The sequence below is a fragment of the Cannabis sativa genome, chromosome 5, assembly GCF_029168945.1.
Source record: "Cannabis sativa cultivar Pink pepper isolate KNU-18-1 chromosome 5, ASM2916894v1, whole genome shotgun sequence".
Taxonomy (NCBI): Eukaryota; Viridiplantae; Streptophyta; class Magnoliopsida; order Rosales; family Cannabaceae; genus Cannabis; species Cannabis sativa.
Window position 1 is genome coordinate 32775713 of NC_083605.1, and position 23606 is coordinate 32799318.

The 23606-nt window shown below is 31.6% G+C and overlaps 1 protein-coding gene across 1 annotated transcript; it reads right to left on the reverse strand.

Moving 5' to 3' along the window:
- Positions 1 to 1034: 1034 nt before the first annotated feature.
- On the reverse strand, positions 1035 to 1787 carry LOC133038281 (uncharacterized). Its single transcript, XM_061116377.1, has one exon. It carries the CDS (start codon positions 1785 to 1787, stop codon positions 1035 to 1037), a length of 753 nt encoding a protein of 250 aa, XP_060972360.1.
- Between the last annotated feature and the right edge of the window lie 21819 nt (positions 1788 to 23606).

Here is a 23606-nt window from a genome sequence, read left to right on the forward strand (position 1 = left end):
ATACAACAATTATGTACATCCGGTGGAGTTGGGCGATCTCAGTTAGCTCCTACCCCTGCATTATAGACGAGTTACCTCTGAGGTTGCACCACAAACGAACAGCAGGTGAATCTCTTTTTTTTTTTTTGTATATTTTGAGTAATTTATTTAATTTTGCACTCCATTATGAATTACTTAACTTAATTGTTGCTAATATTTAGTAATTTTTTTTTAGTGGCAATTGTGGAATGTATGCCATGGAGCACATTGAGCACTTGATGCTGGACCGGTCGTTGGAGCATGTTCATGATGGTAACATGCTCACCTTTAGACATAGGTGGTGTGTGGACATATTTTACCAGAACTTAACATGGTAGTTTTTTTGTAGGTTTTTGTAATGTTATTCTTATACACATAAACTCCCCTTTTGTAATTGTATTATAATCTCACCAAAATTATATATAACAAGTAAATTTAAAGCTATTTAAATTGTTGCTTGTATCAATTTCTTTATTTTTTTAATTTTTGATAAATACCTGTCAAATGATGACATCTTGAAAAATTATTTTGTTAAGAATCGCATTAAAATCGCACATTAATCGCATAATATTGCCAAAAAATACAGAACCAAACAAACTAAAAAATCAAGATTAGTTAACATCGCACTAAAATCGCACACTAATCGCATAATATCGCCAAAAAATACAGAACCAAGCAAACTAAAAAACAAGATCCTGTCAGTTGACATCGCACCAAAATCGCACACTAATCGCATAATATCGCCAAAAAATACAGAACCAAGCAAACTAAAAAACAAGATCCTATCAGTTAACATCGCACTAAAATCGCACAATAATCGCATAATATCGCCAAAAAATACAAAACAAAACAAACTAAAAAAACAAGCTCCTGTCAGTTAAAAATCGCACAGTAATCGCATAATGTCGCCTAAAAGTCGGTAAACAAACCAAAAAAATATTAATCTAGGAGAAAATCGCACAATATCCAACAACCAGCAATACAACACATATTCATTTAAATATTAGAGAAATGGTTCAAACTCGAGCTTTGCATGTAGCTCTGTTGTGCCCTGAACCGTAACATAGCGAACAATGACGAGGTTCCACTACCACCTGACCACTAGACGGTCGACGCTTCGTCGATCTTCTACCTGCATTGCTCTTCCTAGGCCGACCTACTGGTTTTTTCTCCACTGGTACCCCGATTCTTATGTTCTTGATATGTTCCGGTAGTACCCACTCATCCTCCTCGCCAACAATATTAATTGTGGCATCGTAGATCTTCTTCCACGTTTCTTTAGTGTAATATGGAGAGCAAAGTGTGTACACGCTCACATTCTGACTAACTGCTGCGGCACATGCATGGGGACAAGGGATTTTGAGCGTTTGGAAAAGTCCGCAAGTGCATGTTCTCTCCACTAAGTTCACATCACCACCTCTCTCACCTTGAGGACTCGTACCAACGTTGAACAATTGGGCACCATTACGAAGGACACTCATGAACATACCATCTTTATGTTGATCCTTTAAATCATTTTCAAAAGTAGTAGCCAAAGGAGTAGCGCACTTACTAGCCTTTTCGAGACGAGAAGCAAACCAATTTTGAAGTGTGAACCTGATGAAGTCAACCAAAATAGTTACTGGATATTTTCTGAATTCTTCTGTCACCTTGTTGAAGCTTTCGGCAGCGTTGCTTGTCATTATGTTGTACCGATCGCCTAGACAATAAGGACGAGCCCACTTTTCAAACCCTATTTGCTCTACGTATGTAGCAATGGCAGGGTCCATCTATTTCAGCACCTCAAAATGCCTATCACATTCCGTCTTGTTCCATGCGTAAGCTGCAAGCCATATTTGCTGGTTGCATACATCAGTCTTAAACTTGTGAACGACATTCATAGTAATATGCTTGAAGCATGCACAGTGACATGCTTCTGGGAAAACAACATCAACAGCATGTTCAATGCTTTGATGCCTATCCGATATGAACATAAGATTTTCAACCTCACCAATGTCTTCCTTCAACTTCCGCAAGAAATACTTCCAAGAGTCATGATTCTCACTGTCAACAATTGCAAAGGCTACTGGAAACAATTGGTTGTTTGCATCGTACGCAACAACAACTAACAGTGTTCCTCCATACTTCGTCTTCAAGAATGTTCCGTCGATACTAATCACAGGACGACAAAACTTAAATCCCTTCCTACAAGCATCGAGTGACCAGAAACAGTACTTGAACCGATTATCCTCACTGACAATGTCAGTAATAGTGCCTGGATTCTTCTGTTCCAGCATGTAGAAGTAACCATATAATTTCGTATAAGATTCTGCTGGAGTACCCCTCTTGTACTCAACTGCCTTCTCTCTGCATCTCTAAGCTTTCTCATAACTCATCTTGATGCCATATTCATCAAACATATCCCTCTGTATGTCTTTTGCCTTGTAGTTAGATCCATCTGATGTGTACTAATGTGACCAATGACCCACGGTGCTGCTTGCCGGTGATCAGAATGTCTAGAATCCAAGTTACATGTGTGTTCGTTGTGAAACACAGTAACCTCAAACATGTCACAAAGTGCCTTCTTCTTCCCCCTTAATCTCCATTTACAATTTTCATCCTTACAAGTAACGTAAAACACATATGTGCCAGACTTACTTACCATCCACTCAAAATTATTTTTCAGTGCATACCTTCCCACCACATTCTTCAATTCTTCCTTGTTTTTGTACAACTTGCCAAGATATATCTCCCCTGAAGGCATACCACTAAGAGATGTTGTACACACATTATTTTCCTCTATGTCTTCCCTTGTCCACACAAGAGGTTTGAATTTAGTAGAAACTTCAAATTCAGATACGAGAGCACTATCAGAAGGACCTGGCCGACTGCTACTAGTTCCTGGTGTTTGGCGATTCTCACTACGGGGGGGTCTTCTTTGTCGCTCTACTTGGTTGCTTGGAGTTAGTTCCATCCTCAGGGGAGGTACATCTGTAGCCACATCATCATCCACACCCAAATCAACCACAGGATCATTGTTGTAAAAGGGAGCATCGAACTCATCTGAATGATGAAATTCGATACCCACTCTCTCATCATCTACATTAGTGCCACCTTGCTCGTCCAAACCAACCCCCAGATCAGTTTCTGGGACGAAGGTCCCAACAACACTTCTAGGGGTTACATTTCGGGGAGTCTGCTCCAAATTCACATTCTTCTTCACCTTAGTCACAAATAGTGGCAACAAGTTGTCCACACTCATTTTTGCCTTCATGCTCAAGAACACTCGTAGTTGACTATCTTTCACTAAAACCTCAGGTGGAAACTTAGTGCCTTTCATGTACATGTAAAGAACTTCTAACTTCAATTCATACACCAATGGGTCCACCTCCAACTCCTCATGCAAAACTTCACGCAACTTTTTCAAAGGTGGCCAAATAATGTCCAATATCAATGTCTTACTTTTTGAGGAATCAAATACCCAGTTGAAACCCTCCACAGTCCAAACGCCATCATACAGCACAGGCACAAATACAGATGAATCTGTCCCACAAAAAAATACAAAAAAATAAACAGAAAAAATCACCATACAATATCGCACATACATCGCACAAGGTACTACAGAGGTCGCACAACGTCGCCTAATACAACAATAATATGGTGAAGTATAAAGTCGCACAATAATCGCACAGACAAGGGACAATATCGCATAAAGTCGCACAAGAACACATACATGACAAAATCGCATAATGCTGCACAACATGTCGCACACAAATCGCCTAACTTCAAAATCGCACATAATCGCATAACCATCGTACAATGTCGCCAAAATTAATCATGTCATCCCTAACCTCAAATTTCTGATGAAATCGCACAAAGAATCGTATAAAGTCGCATAAAATCGCACAAAAATGGAAAAACCCAGAAAACCACAGACTGTTCGGAACAAACTCTACCTCTATTTTAAGGACACAAAAGCCACAAATTACAACTAACAACGTTCAGATCCATACAATATAACAAAAAACAACACTATTTACTAAGAAAAACACTTACCCATTGCTTTGTTGAGTGTGGTTGACCTTGAGGTTGAAAATGGTGAAGTGTAGGCTGGCCGAGACGTTCAGTTGGTGGTGGTGGTGGTGGCAGTCGGCGGCAGTAGGCAGTGATAGAGAGAGAGAGAGAGAGAGAGAGAGAGAGAGAGAGAGAGAGAGAGAGCAAATGAGAAAGAGAGAGAATGTGAAAGAGAGAGAGTGCAAGAAGAGAGAGAGAGAGAGAGAGAGAGAGAGAGAGAGAGAGATCAAACGAGAGGGAAAGAGAGAGAAAGGGGAGGTTGTTAGATAGGGAGGGCATTTTGGGGTTACTAATGACAAAATAGGCATATTTACACAATGTGTAATTTTTTGGTTCAAAATTTGAAGCATGAAAGATCAAATTTCCCTTGCAAAATTTTATACTGCGACTATGAGCATCATTTTTAGTGGGATTTAATGTCTCCAATTTTTTTTAATATTTATATATCTATTCTATATAAAATATGAGAATTCTTAATTTATGAGAAATTAAGGTCGGTTAAACCTAAATATAATAAATCAGTGTTACCATTATTAATAAATTTGTTCATATTGTTTATTTTTTTTATTAAAAATTATTTTCAAATTTTGATATTTAGAGTTAGTTAAATTTTAAATATTATTTTAAATTAAATTTGAATGTTTTGATAGTTTAACCAAATAAGCATTTTCATTAATTGCGAAGATAAATTTAGGACAAATAATAATTTTTTTTTAATTACTATTACAAAGTATAATAGTAATTTTTATTTTTATTTAAATCACTATTATGATTTCAAATTTCAATAATTATCACTACATTAAATATTATTAATTTTAAAATTATGATATTAAAAAAACTAAAAATTAAAATAAAATTAACATACGTGACTTGGCACGTAACATCTGTCTAGTATACATATATATATTTACACCATATATTAACTTTTTCTTTTAAATTTACATTTATACTTTGACATGAGAATAACACTTTGTTAACAAACTTCCCTGAAAAAAATTTAATAGAGAAGCATTAGTAAAAAGTGCTTAATAAAATTAATTTAGAGATTTAGTGAGAATGCTTACTCAAAAAGTTTGATGACAAAGAGAATAAGCTAAGAAGATTGGATCTTGGCTAGCTTCTACAGCCCACTTGTCTGCATTGAGTTGGGAGTAAGTATCAGTTGTTTGCTCCAAAAGATCAGCTACAAATGGAGCCAAGTCACTGCCAACCCTGGGTCGAAGCCTCTCTAAAGCCACTGGGCGGTCGACAACTAGAAGACTAGACATGGTGTTTGAGCCTTTATCTGACAACTCCTCTTTACATCGAGAGGCAAGAACGTTAGCCCTCTGTCAGATTTTAGCAGTTTCTGCGTTGAACCGCTTCCGAAAGATCTGAGCAGTTTCCTCGAGTTGGATGCAATCCACTTCCGTCTGCTCGATCGGCCATACTGGGAAGGACAGACTGGTTGGAGGAAGAGTTGTGGGGAAAGCCATCCCCTTAGATGACGGCGGAGCATTGGACTCGAAGTTAGACCTAGAGTCCCAAGACTTAGGATCAATGATTTCTTTATTGTTCTGGGAACTCCTCCTATTCCTTCCAATGTTACCTAGCTCTACCTTTTTCTTTTTAGCTTCCCTCATCTTGGTATCTTTCCTTATGGCCTCCTCCCTTTCAGCCTTCTGATGCTGATTCAAATCTTGGACGACCTCTACCTTGGCTTTTTTCCCTTCCCTATAAATATTGGAAACATGATTTTTTTTGGCGAAGACCATTCCTTCACCCTCTTCATCATCATCTTCAACGATGGGGATAAATTATGTCCCCAAAAGTGGAACTTGCTATAATGGCACCACCTAAAGAGCGAGAGATGCAGAGGCTTCTTGGACACTAACTTCTAAAACAGTCTTTGACACCTTTGCTGTGGGAGATGTTTCTTTGGTCCGTAGCTAGGAAGATATGTTGGGAATTATTTTACCAGGATCTAGATTTACTAACAAGTATGTTGGATTAACAACCTAATATGAATTCTAAAACAATGAAAATAAACACCTATAAAGTTAGAAAACCTTACAGTGGGTGCAGCGGAATAATATGACTCCTTCCGTTCAGATCTCTAGCCCTTGATTCCTTTCTGTAGCAGAGCATCACCAAGATCTGAACCTGGATCTTCTTTTCTCCTTCTTTGATGCAGAAATTCCATAGTCTTCCATACTATGATTGAGATACCACTTGATGTGTGTGGGCACTACTCATCTCACAAGGATTTCGAAATTTCTCTCTATTTTTCTCTCTTAATTTCGTGGCTCATGGTCCATATAAGAGAAGAGAGCAAGGTTCCTTTATATAGGGAAAAAGGAGAGCACAACTTTCCAAATAAAACAGTTTCCTTAATTACTGTGTAATCAATTAACTGCCTTATTTAGTGTGATCCACCACTTTCCTATTATAGCTAGGCTTTGATTAGCAATTACATGGCAATTAAAAAATAAAAATAATAATTGGGAAACACAAAGGAGTGCTCGGCCATAGAGGGAAATGGGCCTCACTTGGATTTTGCAGTTTCCTCAATTTTATTTCTATTTCTCCAAAAATGCCATTTTTCCAATTCTAATCATTTAAATGCCAAAACTAATTATTTAATAACTAAAAATAGATTATTAAATAATATTGTCATTTAAAATAATTATTAATTAGACATACAAAGTCTCTTAATTAATAATTAAACCTAGAAACCCTTTTCTTTACGATTTCATCCTTAAACTGTGAGAATTTATAAAGTAGACATAGTCTAACTTTTAGAATTATAATTGATTAATTAAAATCAATTAACTGAGTCTTACAAGCAGTATGGCCTCAACTAGTATGGGGACCATGGGTCTATATAACCGAGCTTCCAATAAGTCGAACCGAATTTACCAAGTAAATTCCCTAACTTATTAATTCCTCATTGAATCCACACTTAGAACTTGGAATTGCACTCTCAGTCATATAGAAACGCTCTATATGTTCCACGATATAGACACGTCATCAGTTATCCATTGTTATAACCCTAATGTGATCAATGATCCTCTATATAGATGATTTACACTGTACAGGGATTAAATTACCGTAACACCCTACAATGTATTTTATCCTTAAAACACTTAACCCTGTATAAATGATATTTCACCTAAGTGAAATGAGATCTCCACCATTTACCTTCGTTTGGTTAAGCTCGAAGGAAATCATCCTTTACTTCTATTTGCCAAATAGAAGCTATAGATTCCATATTTATGTTAGCGCTCTCCCACTCAATTGTATTACCGTGTTCCCAAAATGTACGTATTACCCTGATACAATACTAGGCTTAACTAACAAATCAAAGAACACGAATAACACTCTTGAAATTGAGCCTAACCATATCAGGATTTCGATCATGTGATCTAGGATCAACAGTTGATATTGAATTGAATAGATATTACGGTAAGTTTTAACATATCTAATCAAAGTTCAATATCGGTCCCTTCCGATGTATACTCCATACATCCGATACTGGTAAACTTTGCCAATGTCCTGGAAAGGACATAACACTTTTCCAAGGTGTAAGAATACCTATCGCTGATTATGCCATGTCAGTCTAAATCCAGTGTTCTGACAAATCAGGGAATCTACTTTTGAACATATAATAAAGATTATATTCCACTGTGCTGACAACACTATAATCTTTAACCAACCCATATGTTCTGGACTTAAAAAGAATTCATACATTATATACATATAATCATGAAATAAATCATGTGAACCATGCAACATAAAATGTTATTTCTGATCTTTATTAATAAGTAAATCTGATTATATGAAATGAGTTTTATTTAGGGCATAAAACCCAACAAACTCCCACTTGCACTAATATAAAACAAAAAGTGCATTTCAAATAATCATTAACACCTTGATATACCAATCAAGTGTAATAGTAGTATACTCCTCGTAATGGGATCTGACAGGTTGAATTAAACACAACCTTTTCTCCACCATTACTCTTCCTTAATCACAAAATCCTTGATAATGTGAAATTCCTCTCTATATGTCTACTCTTTTGGGATACTGGATTCTATACTTTTGGGCAACTACTCTTTTGTTATACAGGAAGTAACCCTAGTAGTTAAGGCAAGTTGGAACACTGCCACAAATGTATAGAACTTTCCTTAGACTGAAAAAGTATCTTTTCACCGCAACTTTTAACATTCAGTCTCTTTCTGGTAGACCAAGAGATTTCAGATAGGTTTTTACACTTCTCCAAAATCACTACTCCACCCCCAAAGTAATCACCATCTCATCAGCAGACTTTCTAGCACAAAGGCAAGTCTTGAAATCTGATGTGGTGTAGTCTAAGAGTTTCAAAAACCACCCTTATTGACTAACATATAGTTCCTCTTCTTAATCTTAAGATTTACTTGATTGTTTTCCAATGTTCTTCTCCTGGATTAATCTGATACCTACTCATTACTCCCACTCAACAGCAGGTGTCTGGTCTAAGGCATACAAAAACATATCTGAGACCTCTCACTGTCAATTTAGGAAATTCTTTCATGGTTCTCTGGAATAGTTGAGACTTTTCCTTAGATAAACAAAATCTATATCTAAGAAGTTGTGAAGCTTCTATAGATTGCCATTAGAAAGAAAATGCTTCAGCATCTTATGCTTGCATTAGAATAAGTAATTTTCAGGTATACCTCAAGCCATAGGTTTAGATAAACTCAAACCTATAATACTAGGAACAGGAAGTTTTGTTAAGTCCTTTGAATGGACTTATGAACAAAAATTTCCTTTCATGTCCTTGTAATAGAAAACTTTAGGTTACTCCATGTGAATGGATCAAACCATAGTTCTATTGGCTTTCTTCTTAGTTTCTTATCTTGAATATCCATTACTTGTTTAAACTCACAATGGATTTTAATCACTAGTGTCTTCCAAGTCATGAGAAGGTAAAGTTCCTAGAAACTCTCCCACTACGACAAGGTACCGTGAACTATGTCAAAGAAAACTAAATGGTATTGACCTCTTCAGTTGTGTTAACACAACAGAAGCAGTGGGATCATCTTGTAAAATAAGATGATAGAACACTTTTGGAATCAAGCAAAAAATATCTCCTTTATTTGCTATTTTATTTTCAGACTTAGTCATTTTCTTAAAAAAGTAGTATTTGTTTAAACAAACACTTTCTTATCTAATGACTATGGGATGCTCCACCCCTAATCACTTAGAATAGCTAACAAACATGCAAACCAGGGTTAGCAGTTCTAGCTTTTCTTAAGATTTCGATTAGGTCATCCATGAATCTAGTAATGATTTACATTAAGTATACAACCATTACATCATTCTGAAATTTTATTATAATAGAAGGATTTAGGCAACGACTAGTAACTAATCATCAATATGCAACTCGAATTTCTGGGGAGGTAAGTTTGGATATAATTCAAAAGTCAAATTAATGATCTTTGAACTGCATATCTACTACCTTTTTCTCCACCCCTATCAGTTCGCAAGATCTTTAACCACTTACCTTCACCATTGCTAGAAATTCATGAAATTTTTCAAACATTTCAAATTTCTTTTGCATAAGGTAAAATCTAGAGTGATCGTTTTAAGAATACAACGAAAACTCATATCCACCCCTGAATGTACATCCATCTGCGAATGAGATGAAATTACTTTCAGTGGATATAGGCATATTAACTCTTTGCAGAGAATGATCTTGTCAAAACTACTATGAACAAGATACAAATGCCTTAGATTTATAAAATATGTGGTTGTATCTTTTGATGACTTAAGCTTAGTTACATCAAAGAGTTCTTAGAATAGTGCAAGTGGATTCTGGTCACAGAATACTAAACTCATACAGTTTGAATCCATTGATGGAAAATGGTTATTAAACACTTGTGAAAGTGTAACTGTATAATTAGTAACTCTTTCTTGGACCACCACTACTAATCTAACTCTATGATTTGCCTATACAAGTAGGAGATATCTAAGATTGAGGATTTATATCATTTTGGGATAGAATTCCGGGAATATAATCATATGCGTCATCTAATTTCTTAAGAGAAATTAAGACTTTATATGATTTATAGACCATTCATCCAATGATATGTCTTTAAGCTAATTCGAAATGAATAAGCTAAGAGGAATTAGGATAATTTCGTTTTAAATAAGAATCCAACGATGCTCCGATTAGCGAGAGTCAAAGTAATATTATTTATATAATCTTCTTGTTTCATATTGTAAAACACTAGTCTAAGGTGTCATCAATTGATGAACAGCTAGATGTTGCATATACAATATTTATCTTTCGAGATCTAACACTATTATGTTAGTCTAATGGTGAAAATCCATTAGGGATTTATCTCATTAGAAAAACAAATCAAGTTAGACCAACAATGAAGATTCGAAATTAAACTACAATTTAATAACAGAAAATAACATGGTTCAATACAAATTCATACACAATTCAGAAATTATTAAGCACATAGCAAGTAGGAATGACAAGTGAAAATACTAAAACATACAATCCTAAATAATTTCCAAGGTTTTCAACAAACTGATATCAGTGTCCCGTTTAGGCGAGAGTCAAAGCTATCATTCATTGAATAGAGTTGTCAGCTCATCTAAAATGTCAAACATTCTAGCAACCTTTTATTCGATCAAGATGTGAATCCGCGTTGTCCCGTTTAGGCGAGAGTCAAGGCTATTCTATCTTATGAGCTTCCACCATTGTTTCATATTCTTGCAAGTCTTATACAGTCGCCACCATTAGGGTGATCATAAACTATATAAAAAACTTACAAGATTACTTATCTTTCGAGATTAAACGGTGCTAACTTGCTAATGACCGTTCCTCCATTAGGGAGGATTACTCACTAAAACAATAGCTATGTAAAACCAACAATGGAGATCGAATATCCTTATAATAATAAAGCTCATTATTTAATGAAGGGTTGTATTTTCTTCTAATATTTATTTTAATCTATTTATTTTAAATATATATTTAATTAATTAAAATTTCCAATTTAGAATGAAAAATTCCAAATATAAATTTTAATTTAATATTTATAAATTATACTTAGATAGATAAATAACGTGAATTATTTCCATCTTAGTAATAATTTCCATAAATATTTAGAAAATTATTCAATTTAAGTTGTTTCAAAATTAATTTGAATTAATTTACAACTCAAATTTAACTTTCTATAAATATATATTGCATTTTCGAAAATGCTTTAAAATAAAATAAAATAAATCCTGGAAAATTACTCTAATTTTATGTTGGCCCAAAATTAATTAATAAAAATTAATTTTCAACAAAAAATATAATTTTCCTATTTAATTAAATATCTAAGAAAAATTTCAAATATTTAAGTATCATGATTAAAAAATCAACTTAAATATTAATTTTCTATTTAATTAAATACACTAGAAAAATACTTCAAGCAAAACAGATAATATCTATCTAGACTTTCATAGACTAATTAATCCAATTTCTAATTATAATATATTTTAGTTCATTTATTTTAATTAATCATTAAATGAAAAAGTCATTAATTTAAGTTGGTCCAAAATTAAATAAATAATTTTCAACTTTAATCTATTTTTCAAATAAAATTCGAAATTTCTGCATTAAAGAAATGCAATTTCGAAATTTTGGGAAATGATTAATAAAATAAAATAAAATATATTTTGAAAATCTTTAAGTTATTCTGAAATAAGATTCCAAACTTAAGATAATTTTCAACTTTAATTAAATAACATGAAAATAACAATATTAAAGTATCACGATGAAAATCAACTTAGATATTGAAATTTTCAATTTAATTAAATGTATTAAATTCAAGAAACAAATAATTAAGTAAAGAGGAAACTTAATTATTAATTCTAGTTTAATACTAGGAAAATATTCTAAACTCAGATTGTACCAAAATTAATTATGAGACAATTAATTTCACAATCAATGATATTTTCCTATTTAATATTAGAAATAATAACTAGTACTAGAAATAGCTATCTAGAATATATCATTGACTAAGTGTTTTTCTAAAATTAACTTTTTAAAATATTACATGAAAAATAAATTTCATATATTTTAAAAGTTAATTATGTTGCTAATTCAATTTTAATTAGGTTAGACTAATATAATTAACCTAATACAATTATTTAAATAAGGCAAATGGGCCTTCACAATTGGGGTAGTTCATGTGAGGGGGAGCTGGGTTCAGTATGTCGTACCCACTTCTATGGCCCCCAACTCTCACACAAGGCCCAAAAGAGAGGAATTTAACCTTAAAATAAACAATTGTTATTCATTGAATAAGCCCAAATCTAATTGGGCCTAAATAAATTTCCTTATGTCAAAATTTATTTTAGCAACCTAGTCCATTTACTTAGTAAAAACTTAAATGGGCTTCCTATATGCATCTAAGCCCAAAAGCAAACATATAGGCTCACACAGGTCAAATGATTTGGATGGGCCCTATCATGTTACTAGGTTTACACAGATGAAAGAAGTACAAAATTTACCTGTTACAAATTATTTATAAGATCTATCGTCAATTGGACTATGATTAAAATCAGATCATTGGATCATGATCTGTTAACAAGTTAATCATAGCAATTTAGATCAGATAAATAATAGGTTTGTTAAAAAGTTTTGAATAAACAATATAAACAAACAAAGTCCATGTAACAGATGTGAATCAAGATATTAATATAATTAAATTATTATTCTTAAACTAACCAAATAAAAGAAACTAATTTTAAAATATCTAGGTTTATTTGAATCAAATTAAATTAAATATCTAATAAGATCAATGATTTAAAAGGAAAGAATCTCCAATATCACTTTCGGATCTTATAATTTAATAAAATAAACCAATTTTAAAATAGATTTGGTTAAATAATAATTACCATAATTATATGTCAAAATATCTCAAATTAAGCAATATTCAAATCTCTACAAAAATATCTATGTTATTTAAATATTTAAGATATGATTTATAAATTTCTAATAAGGAAAAAATGATATATATAGAAAAAAATATCATTTTTATACTTATAATTTATAAATAATTAAATATTTAACAAAATAACAAATTTTTGAATTTGAAAAACATTATGGTAAGTATATCTATAAAAATATCTATGTTAATTTCAAATTTATTTATTATTCAATTTGCCATATAAGATAATTTTAATATAATATTTTAAATAAAAAGACAAAGTTATCTTTTAATTTAAAATATCTTAAATATCAAAATATCTAATCTTATAATTAAATAATAAATAAATATTAAAGAACTTAACAAATTTTTAAATCTGACCATAATAGGAAATATTTAAAAATTGGAAACAATCCAAAATAGAAATATTTAAAATTGGAAAAATTCCAAATTGAAAATATTTAAAATTGGAAACATTTCAATTTAGAAATATTTTAAATTGGAAAAATAAATTTTGGGAAACAATCCCATGAAAAAATTGGATTTTTGGGGAAAAAACCTCAAAAATTCGCAATTTGTGGGAACTGCCAGGAAAGGCTGCATGCAGCAACCATGATTTCCAATCTTCCAAAATTCATATCTTTCTCAATTTTTATTGGAATCGAGTTCCGTAAAAAACAAAATTGCTTAATTTTTCACAAGGAATCCAAATAAAATATTTTCAAAAATTGAAAAAAATATTTTTCATGGAAAACGAAACTGTACAACATCAACATTCATCAAACAACACATAAACCAACATGAAACCATCCAAATCAACACAAAAACATGCATTCATCGTTTTAATTCATATTACATGAAAGTAAATCATTACCATGGCTCCGTGCCGCTTGTTGGAAATTATTTTACCAGGATCTAGATTTACTAACAAGTATGTTGGATTAACAACCTAATATGAATTCTAAAACAATGAAAATAAACACCTATAAAGTTAGAAAACCTTACAGTGGGTGCAGCGGAATAATATGACTCCTTCCATTCAGATCTCTAGCCCTTGATTCCTTTCTGTAGCAGAGCATCACCAAGATCTGAACCTGGATCTTCTTTTCTCCTTCTTTGATGCAGAAATTCCATGCAGAAATTCCATAGTCTTCCATACTATGATTGAGATACCACTTGATGTGTGTGGGCACTACTCATCTCACAAGGATTTCGAAATTTCTCTCTATTTTTCTCTCTTAATTTCGTGGCTCATGGTCCATATAAGAGAAGAGAGCAAGGTTCCTTTATATAGGGAAAAAGGAGAGCACAACTTTCCAAATAAAACAGTTTCCTTAATTACTGTGTAATCAATTAACTGCCTTATTTAGTGTGATCCACCACTTTCCTATTATAGCTAGGCTTTGATTAGCAATTACATGGCAATTAAAAAATAAAAATAATAATTGGGAAACACAAAGGAGTGCTCGGCCATAGAGGGAAATGGGCCTCACTTGGATTTTGCAGTTTCCTCAATTTTATTTCTATTTCTCCAAAAATGCCATTTTTCCAATTCTAATCATTTAAATGCCAAAACTAATTATTTAATAACTAAAAATAGATTATTAAATAATATTGTCATTTAAAATAATTATTAATTAGACATACAAAGTCTCTTAATTAATAATTAAACCTAGAAATCCTTTTCTTTACGATTTCATCCTTAAACTGTGAGAATTTATAAAGTAGACATAGTCTAACTTTTAGAATTATAATTGATTAATTAAAATCAATTAACTGAGTCTTACAAGCAGTATGGCCTCAACTAGTATGGGGACCATGGGTCTATATAACCGAGCTTCCAATAAGTCGAACCGAATTTACCAAGTAAATTCCCTAACTTATTAATTCCTCATTGAATCCACACTTAGAACTTGGAATTGCACTCTCAGTCATATAGAAACGCTCTATATGTTCCACGATATAGACACGTCATCAGTTATCCATTGTTATAACCCTAATGTGATCAATGATCCTCTATATAGATGATTTACACTGTACAGGGATTAAATTACCGTAACACCCTACAATGTATTTTATCCTTAAAACACTTAACCCTGTATAAATGATATTTCACCTAAGTGAAATGAGATCTCCACCATTTATCTTCGTTTGGTTAAGCTCGAAGGAAATCATCCTTTACTTCTATTTGCCAAATAGAAGCTATAGATTCCATATTTATGTTAGCGCTCCCCCACTCAATTGTATTACCGTGTTCCCAAAATGTACGTATTACCCTGATACAATACTAGGCTTAACTAACAAATCAAAGAACACGAATAACACTCTTGAAATTGAGCCTAACCATATCAGGATTTCGATCATGTGATCTAGGATCAACAGTTGATATTGAATTGAATAGATATTACGGTAAGTTTTAACATATCTAATCAAAGTTCAATATCGGTCCCTTCCGATGTATACTCCATACATCCGATACTGGTAAACTTTGCCAATGTCCTGGAAAGGACATAACACTTTTCCAAGGTGTAAGAATACCTATCGCTGATTATACCATGTCAGTCTAAATCCAGTGTTCTGACAAATCAGGGAATCTACTTTTGAACATATAATAAAGATTATATTCCACTATGCTGACAACACTATAATCTTTAACCAACCCATATGTTCTGGACTTAAAAAGAATTCATACATTATATACATATAATCATGAAATAAATCATGTGAACCATGCAACATAAAATGTTATTTCTGATCTTTATTAATAAGTAAATCTGATTATATGAAATGAGTTTTATTTAGGGCATAAAACCCAACAAGATATTCTAGCTCTGCCTTTCCCTCTATTAGGCTTCACTGGTCCCCTTGCTTCCTCACTTAGCGCATCCACATTGCTCAAGCAATCATTCAAAGTGCCCATCTAGATAGTCTGGGAGTTCTATGCAAGTAAAGCATCAAAGTTAGACACTTGGAAGCAACAATAAATGCATAAAAATCAGTATACAAAGAACAAATAAGACTTTGATCTGGATACAACCATTGACACTATTGTATTTTGAATCTCCTTGAGCAAATAATGAAATATCCTCTCAGCCTAAGAAGTTATCATACTGGAAGAAATCTGAACCCTTCATCAAGACGAAAGGATTTACTCTAATGTATTAGGATGGTGGAAGAATATATCTATAATTTTATCTACCCTATCATAATAATGAATCATGGGATATTGAAGATGGTCTAGTTCCAAGAAATAAGGATCGAATACTCCCTAATTGATGTGATTTATCTCTTCCAGATGTGGAGTGCAGAATAGGCGGAAAGGAGAGTTACCTCTTTCGGATGTGCTAGCACATGGAGTGCCTCCGTCTGAAATGATCGCTCTAAAGCGAATCTCTAACTTTGTTTCCTCATTCATTGGTTCTAGATGTAACTGGGCCCATTCTTCCAGCAAGCGTTTGTCCTTCTTGATGGCCTTCTTTGCCTCATCCGCAATGATTTCTGCGATTACTTATTTTGCTTCAACTGAGTCATTTTGAATGTCACGAGCATTGTAGGTGTTAATGCTTTGATGAGGAGTGATCATACCAACTGTCACGAGCATTATAATTTTAGGATTTGCTAATCCATTTTCTTAATCTCTGGGTATTACAGTTACCCCTCCTTATAGAAATTTCGTCTCGAAATTTACCTGAACAACTATGGATACTTCTGTTGCAGATCTGTCTCGAGTTCCCAGGTTGCCTCTTCCACTTTACTTGTTGGAATATGTTTTACCAGGATCTAGATTTACTACCATGTATGTTATTTAACATCCTAAATATGAATTTCTAAAACAATGTAAATAAACACATATAAAGTTTAGGAAACCTTACAGTGGGTGCAGCGGAATATTAATGGCTCCTTCCACTCAGATCTCTAACCCTTGTATCCTGTCTGTAGCAGAGTATCACCAAGATCTGAGCCCGAATGTCCTTCTCTTGATTCTGGATTCTTCACAGCCTTACACACTATGATTGAGATACCACTTGATGTGTGTGGCCACTCACTTTATCACTCAAGGTAAGAAAAAATATGAAGAAGGAAGAGAGGGGCTTGTTCAAAAATAGAAGGAAGGATGACTCAGGAAAATTTTCTGAAGGCAAGAATTTTCATCATCTTTAACTCTGAGCCATCACTATCTATTTATAGGCAACCACCTAGGTTTAGCTTAGGATTTATTAGGCATTAAAATAATAGAAATATTAATACCATCCAAGTGGCCGACCATAGTAATGGGCCCCACTTTGGAATTTTTCCACTTTTGACAAATTTTCCCTTACTTTCTCAAAAATGCTATTTTTCCAATTCTAACCACTTAAATGCCAAAACTATTTATTTAATAATTAAAATTAATTATCAAATAAAATTGTCATTTAATATATTTATTAATTAGAGTTAATAAAGTCTCTTAATTAATAAATAAGACCTAGAATCTCTTTTCTTCACAATTAAGCCATTGCTTAGTGAAAATTCATAAACTAGACATAGTCTAATTTTAGAATTATAATTGATTAATTAAAATCAATTATCAGAGTCTTACAAGCAGTATGGTCTCAACAAGTATGGGGACCATGGGCCTACACTCCTGAGATTGAACCTAAGCATGTCAGGATTAAGATCTTTTGATCTAAGATCAACCAGTGATATTGACTTGGAAAGATACAACAATAAGATTATAATATCTTTACCAAGTTCAATATCGGTCTCAGTCCAATGTATACTCCATACATCCGAAACTAGCATATTTTGCCAATATTCTGGAAAGAACATAACACTTATCCAAAGTGTAAGTACACCTCATCATTGATTATTGTTGGGTTTCATGCCCTAAATAAAACTCATTTTAATATAATCAGATTTACTTATTAATATAGATCAGAAATAACATTTAATGTTGCATGGTTCACATGATTTATTTCATGATGATATGTACATAATGTATGAATTCATTTGAAACCCTTTTCACATACTTGATCCTGTTTACTGTGCCGTCAACACATTGGAAAGTAAACATGACTATGTGAATGATTTATCACACATAGGGTTTTACTGATATGATAATCTACAACAGAGTTTACTTGCATTTGGAGAAGTGCTATGTTCTTTCCAGAGCATTGGTTAAAGTAAAGCTCAGGTTGGATGCATGGAGTATGCATCGGAAGGGACCGATATTGAACTTTGACTTAAATTTATTAAACTTACCGTAATATCTATTCAAGTCAATATCGCCTAGTTGATCCTAGATCAAATGTTCTTAATCCTGTTATGATTAGGCTCAATCTTGAAAGGCTATTCGTGTTCTTTGATTTGTTAGTTAAGCCTACTTTTAGGTCAGGGTGATACGTACATTTTGGGAACACGGTAGTGCAATTGAGTGGGAGCGCTAGCATAAACATGGAATCTATAGCTTCTATCTGGCGAATAGTAAGCAAAGGATTATCTCCTTCGAGCTTGACCAAACAAAAATAAATGGTGGAGATCTCATTTCACATAAGCTGAAATATCATTTATACGGGGTTAAGTGTTTTAAGGATTAAATACATTGTAGGGTGTAACGGTAATCTAATCCCTCTACTGTGTAGATCATTCATATAGAGGATCATTGATCAAATTAGGACTATAACAATGGATAACTAATGATGTGTCTATATGGTGGAACATATAGAGCATTCTATATACTGAGAGTGCAATTCTAAGTTCTATGCGTGGATTCAACGAAGAATTAATAAGTTAGTGAATTTTAGTAATAAATTCTTGATCTACTTATTAGAAGCTCGGTTATATAGACCCATGGTCCCCGCACTAGTTGAGATAATATTGCTTGTAAGACTCATTTAATTGGTTTTGATTAATCAATTATAATTCTCAATTTAGACTATGTCTATTTGTGAATTTTTCACTAAGTAAGGGCGAAATTGTAAAGAAAGAGTTTTAGGGGCATATTTGTTAATTATGATACTTTGTATGGTTCAATTAATAAATATGATAAATGACAATATTATTTAATAATTATTTATAGTTATTAAATAGTTAGAATTGGCATTTAAATGGTTGAATTAGAAAATTGGCGTTTTTGAGAAAATCAGATGCAGAAAAGATAAAACTGCAAAATTGCAAAAAGTGAGGCCCAAATCCACTTGTATAGGGCCGGCCACTTTTTTAGGGAATTTAAACTGATATTTTCATTATTTTAATGCCAAATAATTCAAACCTAACCCTAGTGGAATGCTATAAATAGATAGTGAAGGCTTCAGGAAAATTACACTTCTGATTCAGAAAAAAATTGAGCCTCTCTCTCTCTCCCTATCTTTAGCCGCCACTTCTTCTCTCTCTTCCCTCTTGAATTTCGAAATTCTGAGTGTATGAGTAGTGCCCACGCACAGCAAGTGATACCTCAACCATAGTGAGGAAGATCGTGAAGAAAGACTTTCAGCAAGAAGGAGTTTCAGCATCAAAGATTCAGAGAAAGGGATCCAGGTTCAAATCTTGATAATACTCTGCTACAGAAAGGATACAAGGGTTTGAGATCTGAACGGAAGGAGTCATTTAATTCCGCGTCACCCAATGTAAGGTTTCTTAAACTTTATACGTGTTTATTTCATCGTTTTAGAAAGTTCATATTTAGGGTGTTAATAAACATACTTGTGAGTAGATCTAAGATCCTGGTAAAATAATTTCCAATAACTGGCCTCAGAGCCATGGTAATTGATTTGCTTGCAAGAAATTTGTGCTTTAAAACGATTGTTTGATGTTTTGGATGGTATCATGTTGTATTGAGTGTTATTTGATGATTGATTGATGTTTGTGAATTTTCGTGAAAAATAATTGAATATCTGATTCTGGAATTATTTTTATTGGATAGTATGGAAAAAATTAAGCAAGTTACTTTTTTACAGAACTCAAGTTACTTTTTGAAGTTTCGAAAAAATCGGGGTTGAGCATTAAGAATTCCGAGCGCAGAAATCATGCGATTTCCCCCTGCGCCTAGATTTCACGCCCAAACACCTCATGCGCGCGCGGACGAGTATGCACAGCATACCGTCCGTACAGCTCGCATTTTTTTTTTCGTTTTTCTTCGATTTTTCATGCTTTTTTATGGAATTAACTTCCGATTTTTTGTGTAGTTCTGTATTTATACTATTACTATTCCTCATTCAACTCTAATTATCATAATGAATTAATTTAATATTTTTTAAATTTAATTCATGATATTAGTGTAATTTGAATTTAAAAATAGTTAGTATCTATCTTTTTTTGCTTAATTATCTATCTTATTTTTAAATTTGATTATATCTTATCTTATTTTTAAATTTAAGGTCAGATTTTAAATTTTTAAATTAATTTTTTTTTAAATAATTTGACCTTATTTAAATTTAAAATAAGATAACTATAATCATATAATTTTAAATAGATGTAAGATATTTTGCTAACTTTTAAATTTTGTTATTTTATTTATTTAAATTACATTTAAAATCTGAAAAAGATATTCATTTATCTTTTTTAATTTTTTATTTAATTTTTATGTATAAAATAACATTTAATTTTTTAAAAGTAGTTAGCAAATTTTGAAATGATATTTAGGTTGGTTGAAACCTAATTTTTCAAAATTGTAGGTTTAATTTTAAATTTATTTTTTTTTGAAATTTCGAAACTTTTTAATTTTTTTTAAATTTTTCGAAATTTTTTTTATTATTTATTTTTCGAAATTATTTATTTAAAATTAAATAAATCCTACATCCTACTATCCAGCTAACCTTGTTGCAGGAGTATGTGTTTTAGCTTGTTTGTAAGTTTTTTAAAACCTATTATTGCTTGATTGCAAATAGCCATGATTAACTTGTTGACAGATCCAATGATCTGATTTTAACTCATGGCTCCCTTGGTCAAGTTAATAATTTGTAACAGGTATATTTACAATCTTCTTTCATCTGTGTATGACCTAGCAACATGATAGGACCCATCCAAAGTGTGCCTGTGTGAGCCTATGTGTTTAATTTCATTATAGATGCATATAGGTTGTTGTTGCTAAATAAAATATCATAGTTCTTGATAGATTTTATTTAGGCTCATTTAGTTTTTGGGCCTATTCAATTAATAACAGTTGTTCATTTTAAGGTTAAATTTCTCTCTTTTGGGCCTTGTGTGAGAGTTGGGAGCCATAGTAGTGGGTACGACATACTGAACCCAGCACCCCCTCACATGAACCACCCCAATTGTGAAGGCCCATTTGCTTGATTTGAATAACTGTACTAGGTTAATTAAACTAGTTTAACCTAATAAAATTGATTAACAACATAATTAATTTCATTTATTTTGAAATTAATTTAAGAAAATTATAGTTTAAAGAATTTTTTATTCTAAGCTAAACTATATGTATTTTCTTGTATTTAATTAAATATGGAATTATAACCATCTAGATTCTTTCTGCAGCTTAATTTAAATTTTTCATTAAATATTCCTATTTAAGTTGATCTTTAGTTATCTACAACTAATAAACTTAAATCTGAATATCTTTTGGATTTAAAATTTCAAAATTAAGTTGAGGAATTTTAGGCATTGGTTATTAAGATTCTTTAGATATTTTTTTTAAGCTAATATCTTTTCGAATATTAACTTAAAATGGAATATTTTAGATATTTTTTAAGTTAATATCTTTTCGAATATTAACTTAAAATGGAATATTTTCAAATTAAGTGGTTACAACTTAATTTTTGACATTTAATTAAATTTAAATTTGAAAATATTTAAGTTCTAGATTTTTTCTAATACAACTTAAATTAGATATTTTTTCAAATTTTGTGGAAAAGATACTTAGTCAAATAAGATATTTTCTAGATAGTTATTTCTAGACTACTTATTATTTCTAATATTAAATAGAAAAATATTATACATTGTGAAATTAATTATTTAAATAATTAATTTTGGTACAATTTATTTTTAAGTATATTTTTTCCTAGTATTAAACTAGAGACTAATAATTAAGCCTTCTCTACACTTAATTATTTATTTCTTGAATTTAATACATTTAATTAATTTGAAAATTAAATATCTAAGTTGATTTTCATCATGACACTTAAATATTTCTTTTTCATGACACTTAATTAAATAGAAAAATTATTTTTAGTTGAAATTTATTTTTCAACTAAATTTAAATAACTTTTCAAAATATATATTTTTTATTTTATTAATCAAATTTCGAAATTGCATTTCTTAAATGCTGGAATTTCGAATTTTATTTGAAAAATAGATTAAAGTTGTAAATTATTTATTTTAATTTTGGACCAACTTAAATCAATAATTTTTTCATTTAATGATTAATTAAAATAAATGAAGTAAAATATATTTTATTAGAAATTTAATTAATTAGTCAAAGGAAAATCTAGAAAATTAATATTTAAGTTGATTTTCATCATCATACTTAAATATTTGAAATTTTTCTTATATATTAATTAAATAGGAAAATTATATTTTTTGTGGTAAATTAATTTTATTAATTAATTTTGGGCCAACATTAAATTAGAATAATCTTTCCAGGATTTATTTTTAATTTTAATATGCAATTTCAAAAATTGTATTCTTAAATACTTCAATTTTTCGAAATACAATATATATTTATAGAAAATTAAATTTGAGTTGTAAATTAATTTAAATTAATTTTGTAACAACTTAAATTGAATATTTTTCTAAATATTTATTGGAAATTATTACTAAGATGGAAATAATTCATGTTATTTTCATATCCATCTAAGTAAAATTTATATTTAGAATTTTTCATTCTAAATTGGAAATTTTAATTAAATAAATATATATTTAAAATAAATAGATTAAATAAAGAGAATCAAAGAAAATACAACTCTCTTTAAATAATGAGCTTTATTATTAAGACATTCGATCTCCATTGTGGGTTTTACACCGCGTTTGTTTTAGTGAGTAATCCTCCCTAATGGAGGAACGTTCATCAGCAATTTCGCACCGTTTAATCTCGAAAGATAAGTAGTTTGTAAGTGTTTTATATGGTATGGATCACCCTAATGGTGGCGACCATATTTGACTTGCAAATTGCGAAACAATGGTGGAAGCTCATAAGATAGAATTGCCTTGACTCTCGCCTAAACGGGACAACGCTGAATTCCAATCTTGATCGAATAAAAGGTTGCTAGAATGTTTAACATTTTAGATGAGCTGACAACTCTATTCAATGGATCGTAGCTTTGACTCTCGCCTAAACGGGACACTGATATCAGTTTGTTGAAAACCTTGGAAATTATTTAGGATTGTAAGTTTTAGTATTTTTACTTGTCATTCCTACTTGCTATATGTTTATAATTTCTGAATTGTGTATGAATTTATATTGAACCATGTTATTTTCTGTTATTAAGTTGTAGTTTAATTTCGAATCTTCATTGTTGGTCTAACTTGGCTTGTTTATCTAATGAGATAAATCCCTAATGGATTTTCACCATTAGACATACATAATAGTGTTAGATCTTGAAAGATAAATATTGTATATGCGACATCCAGCTGTTCATCAATTGATGACACCTT

What these genes read in the sequence shown, in the direction of transcription:
- LOC133038281 (XM_061116377.1), bottom strand. Translation starts at nt 1,787, where the DNA reads ATGGACCCTGCCATTGCTACATACGTAGAGCAAATAGGGTTTGAAAAG.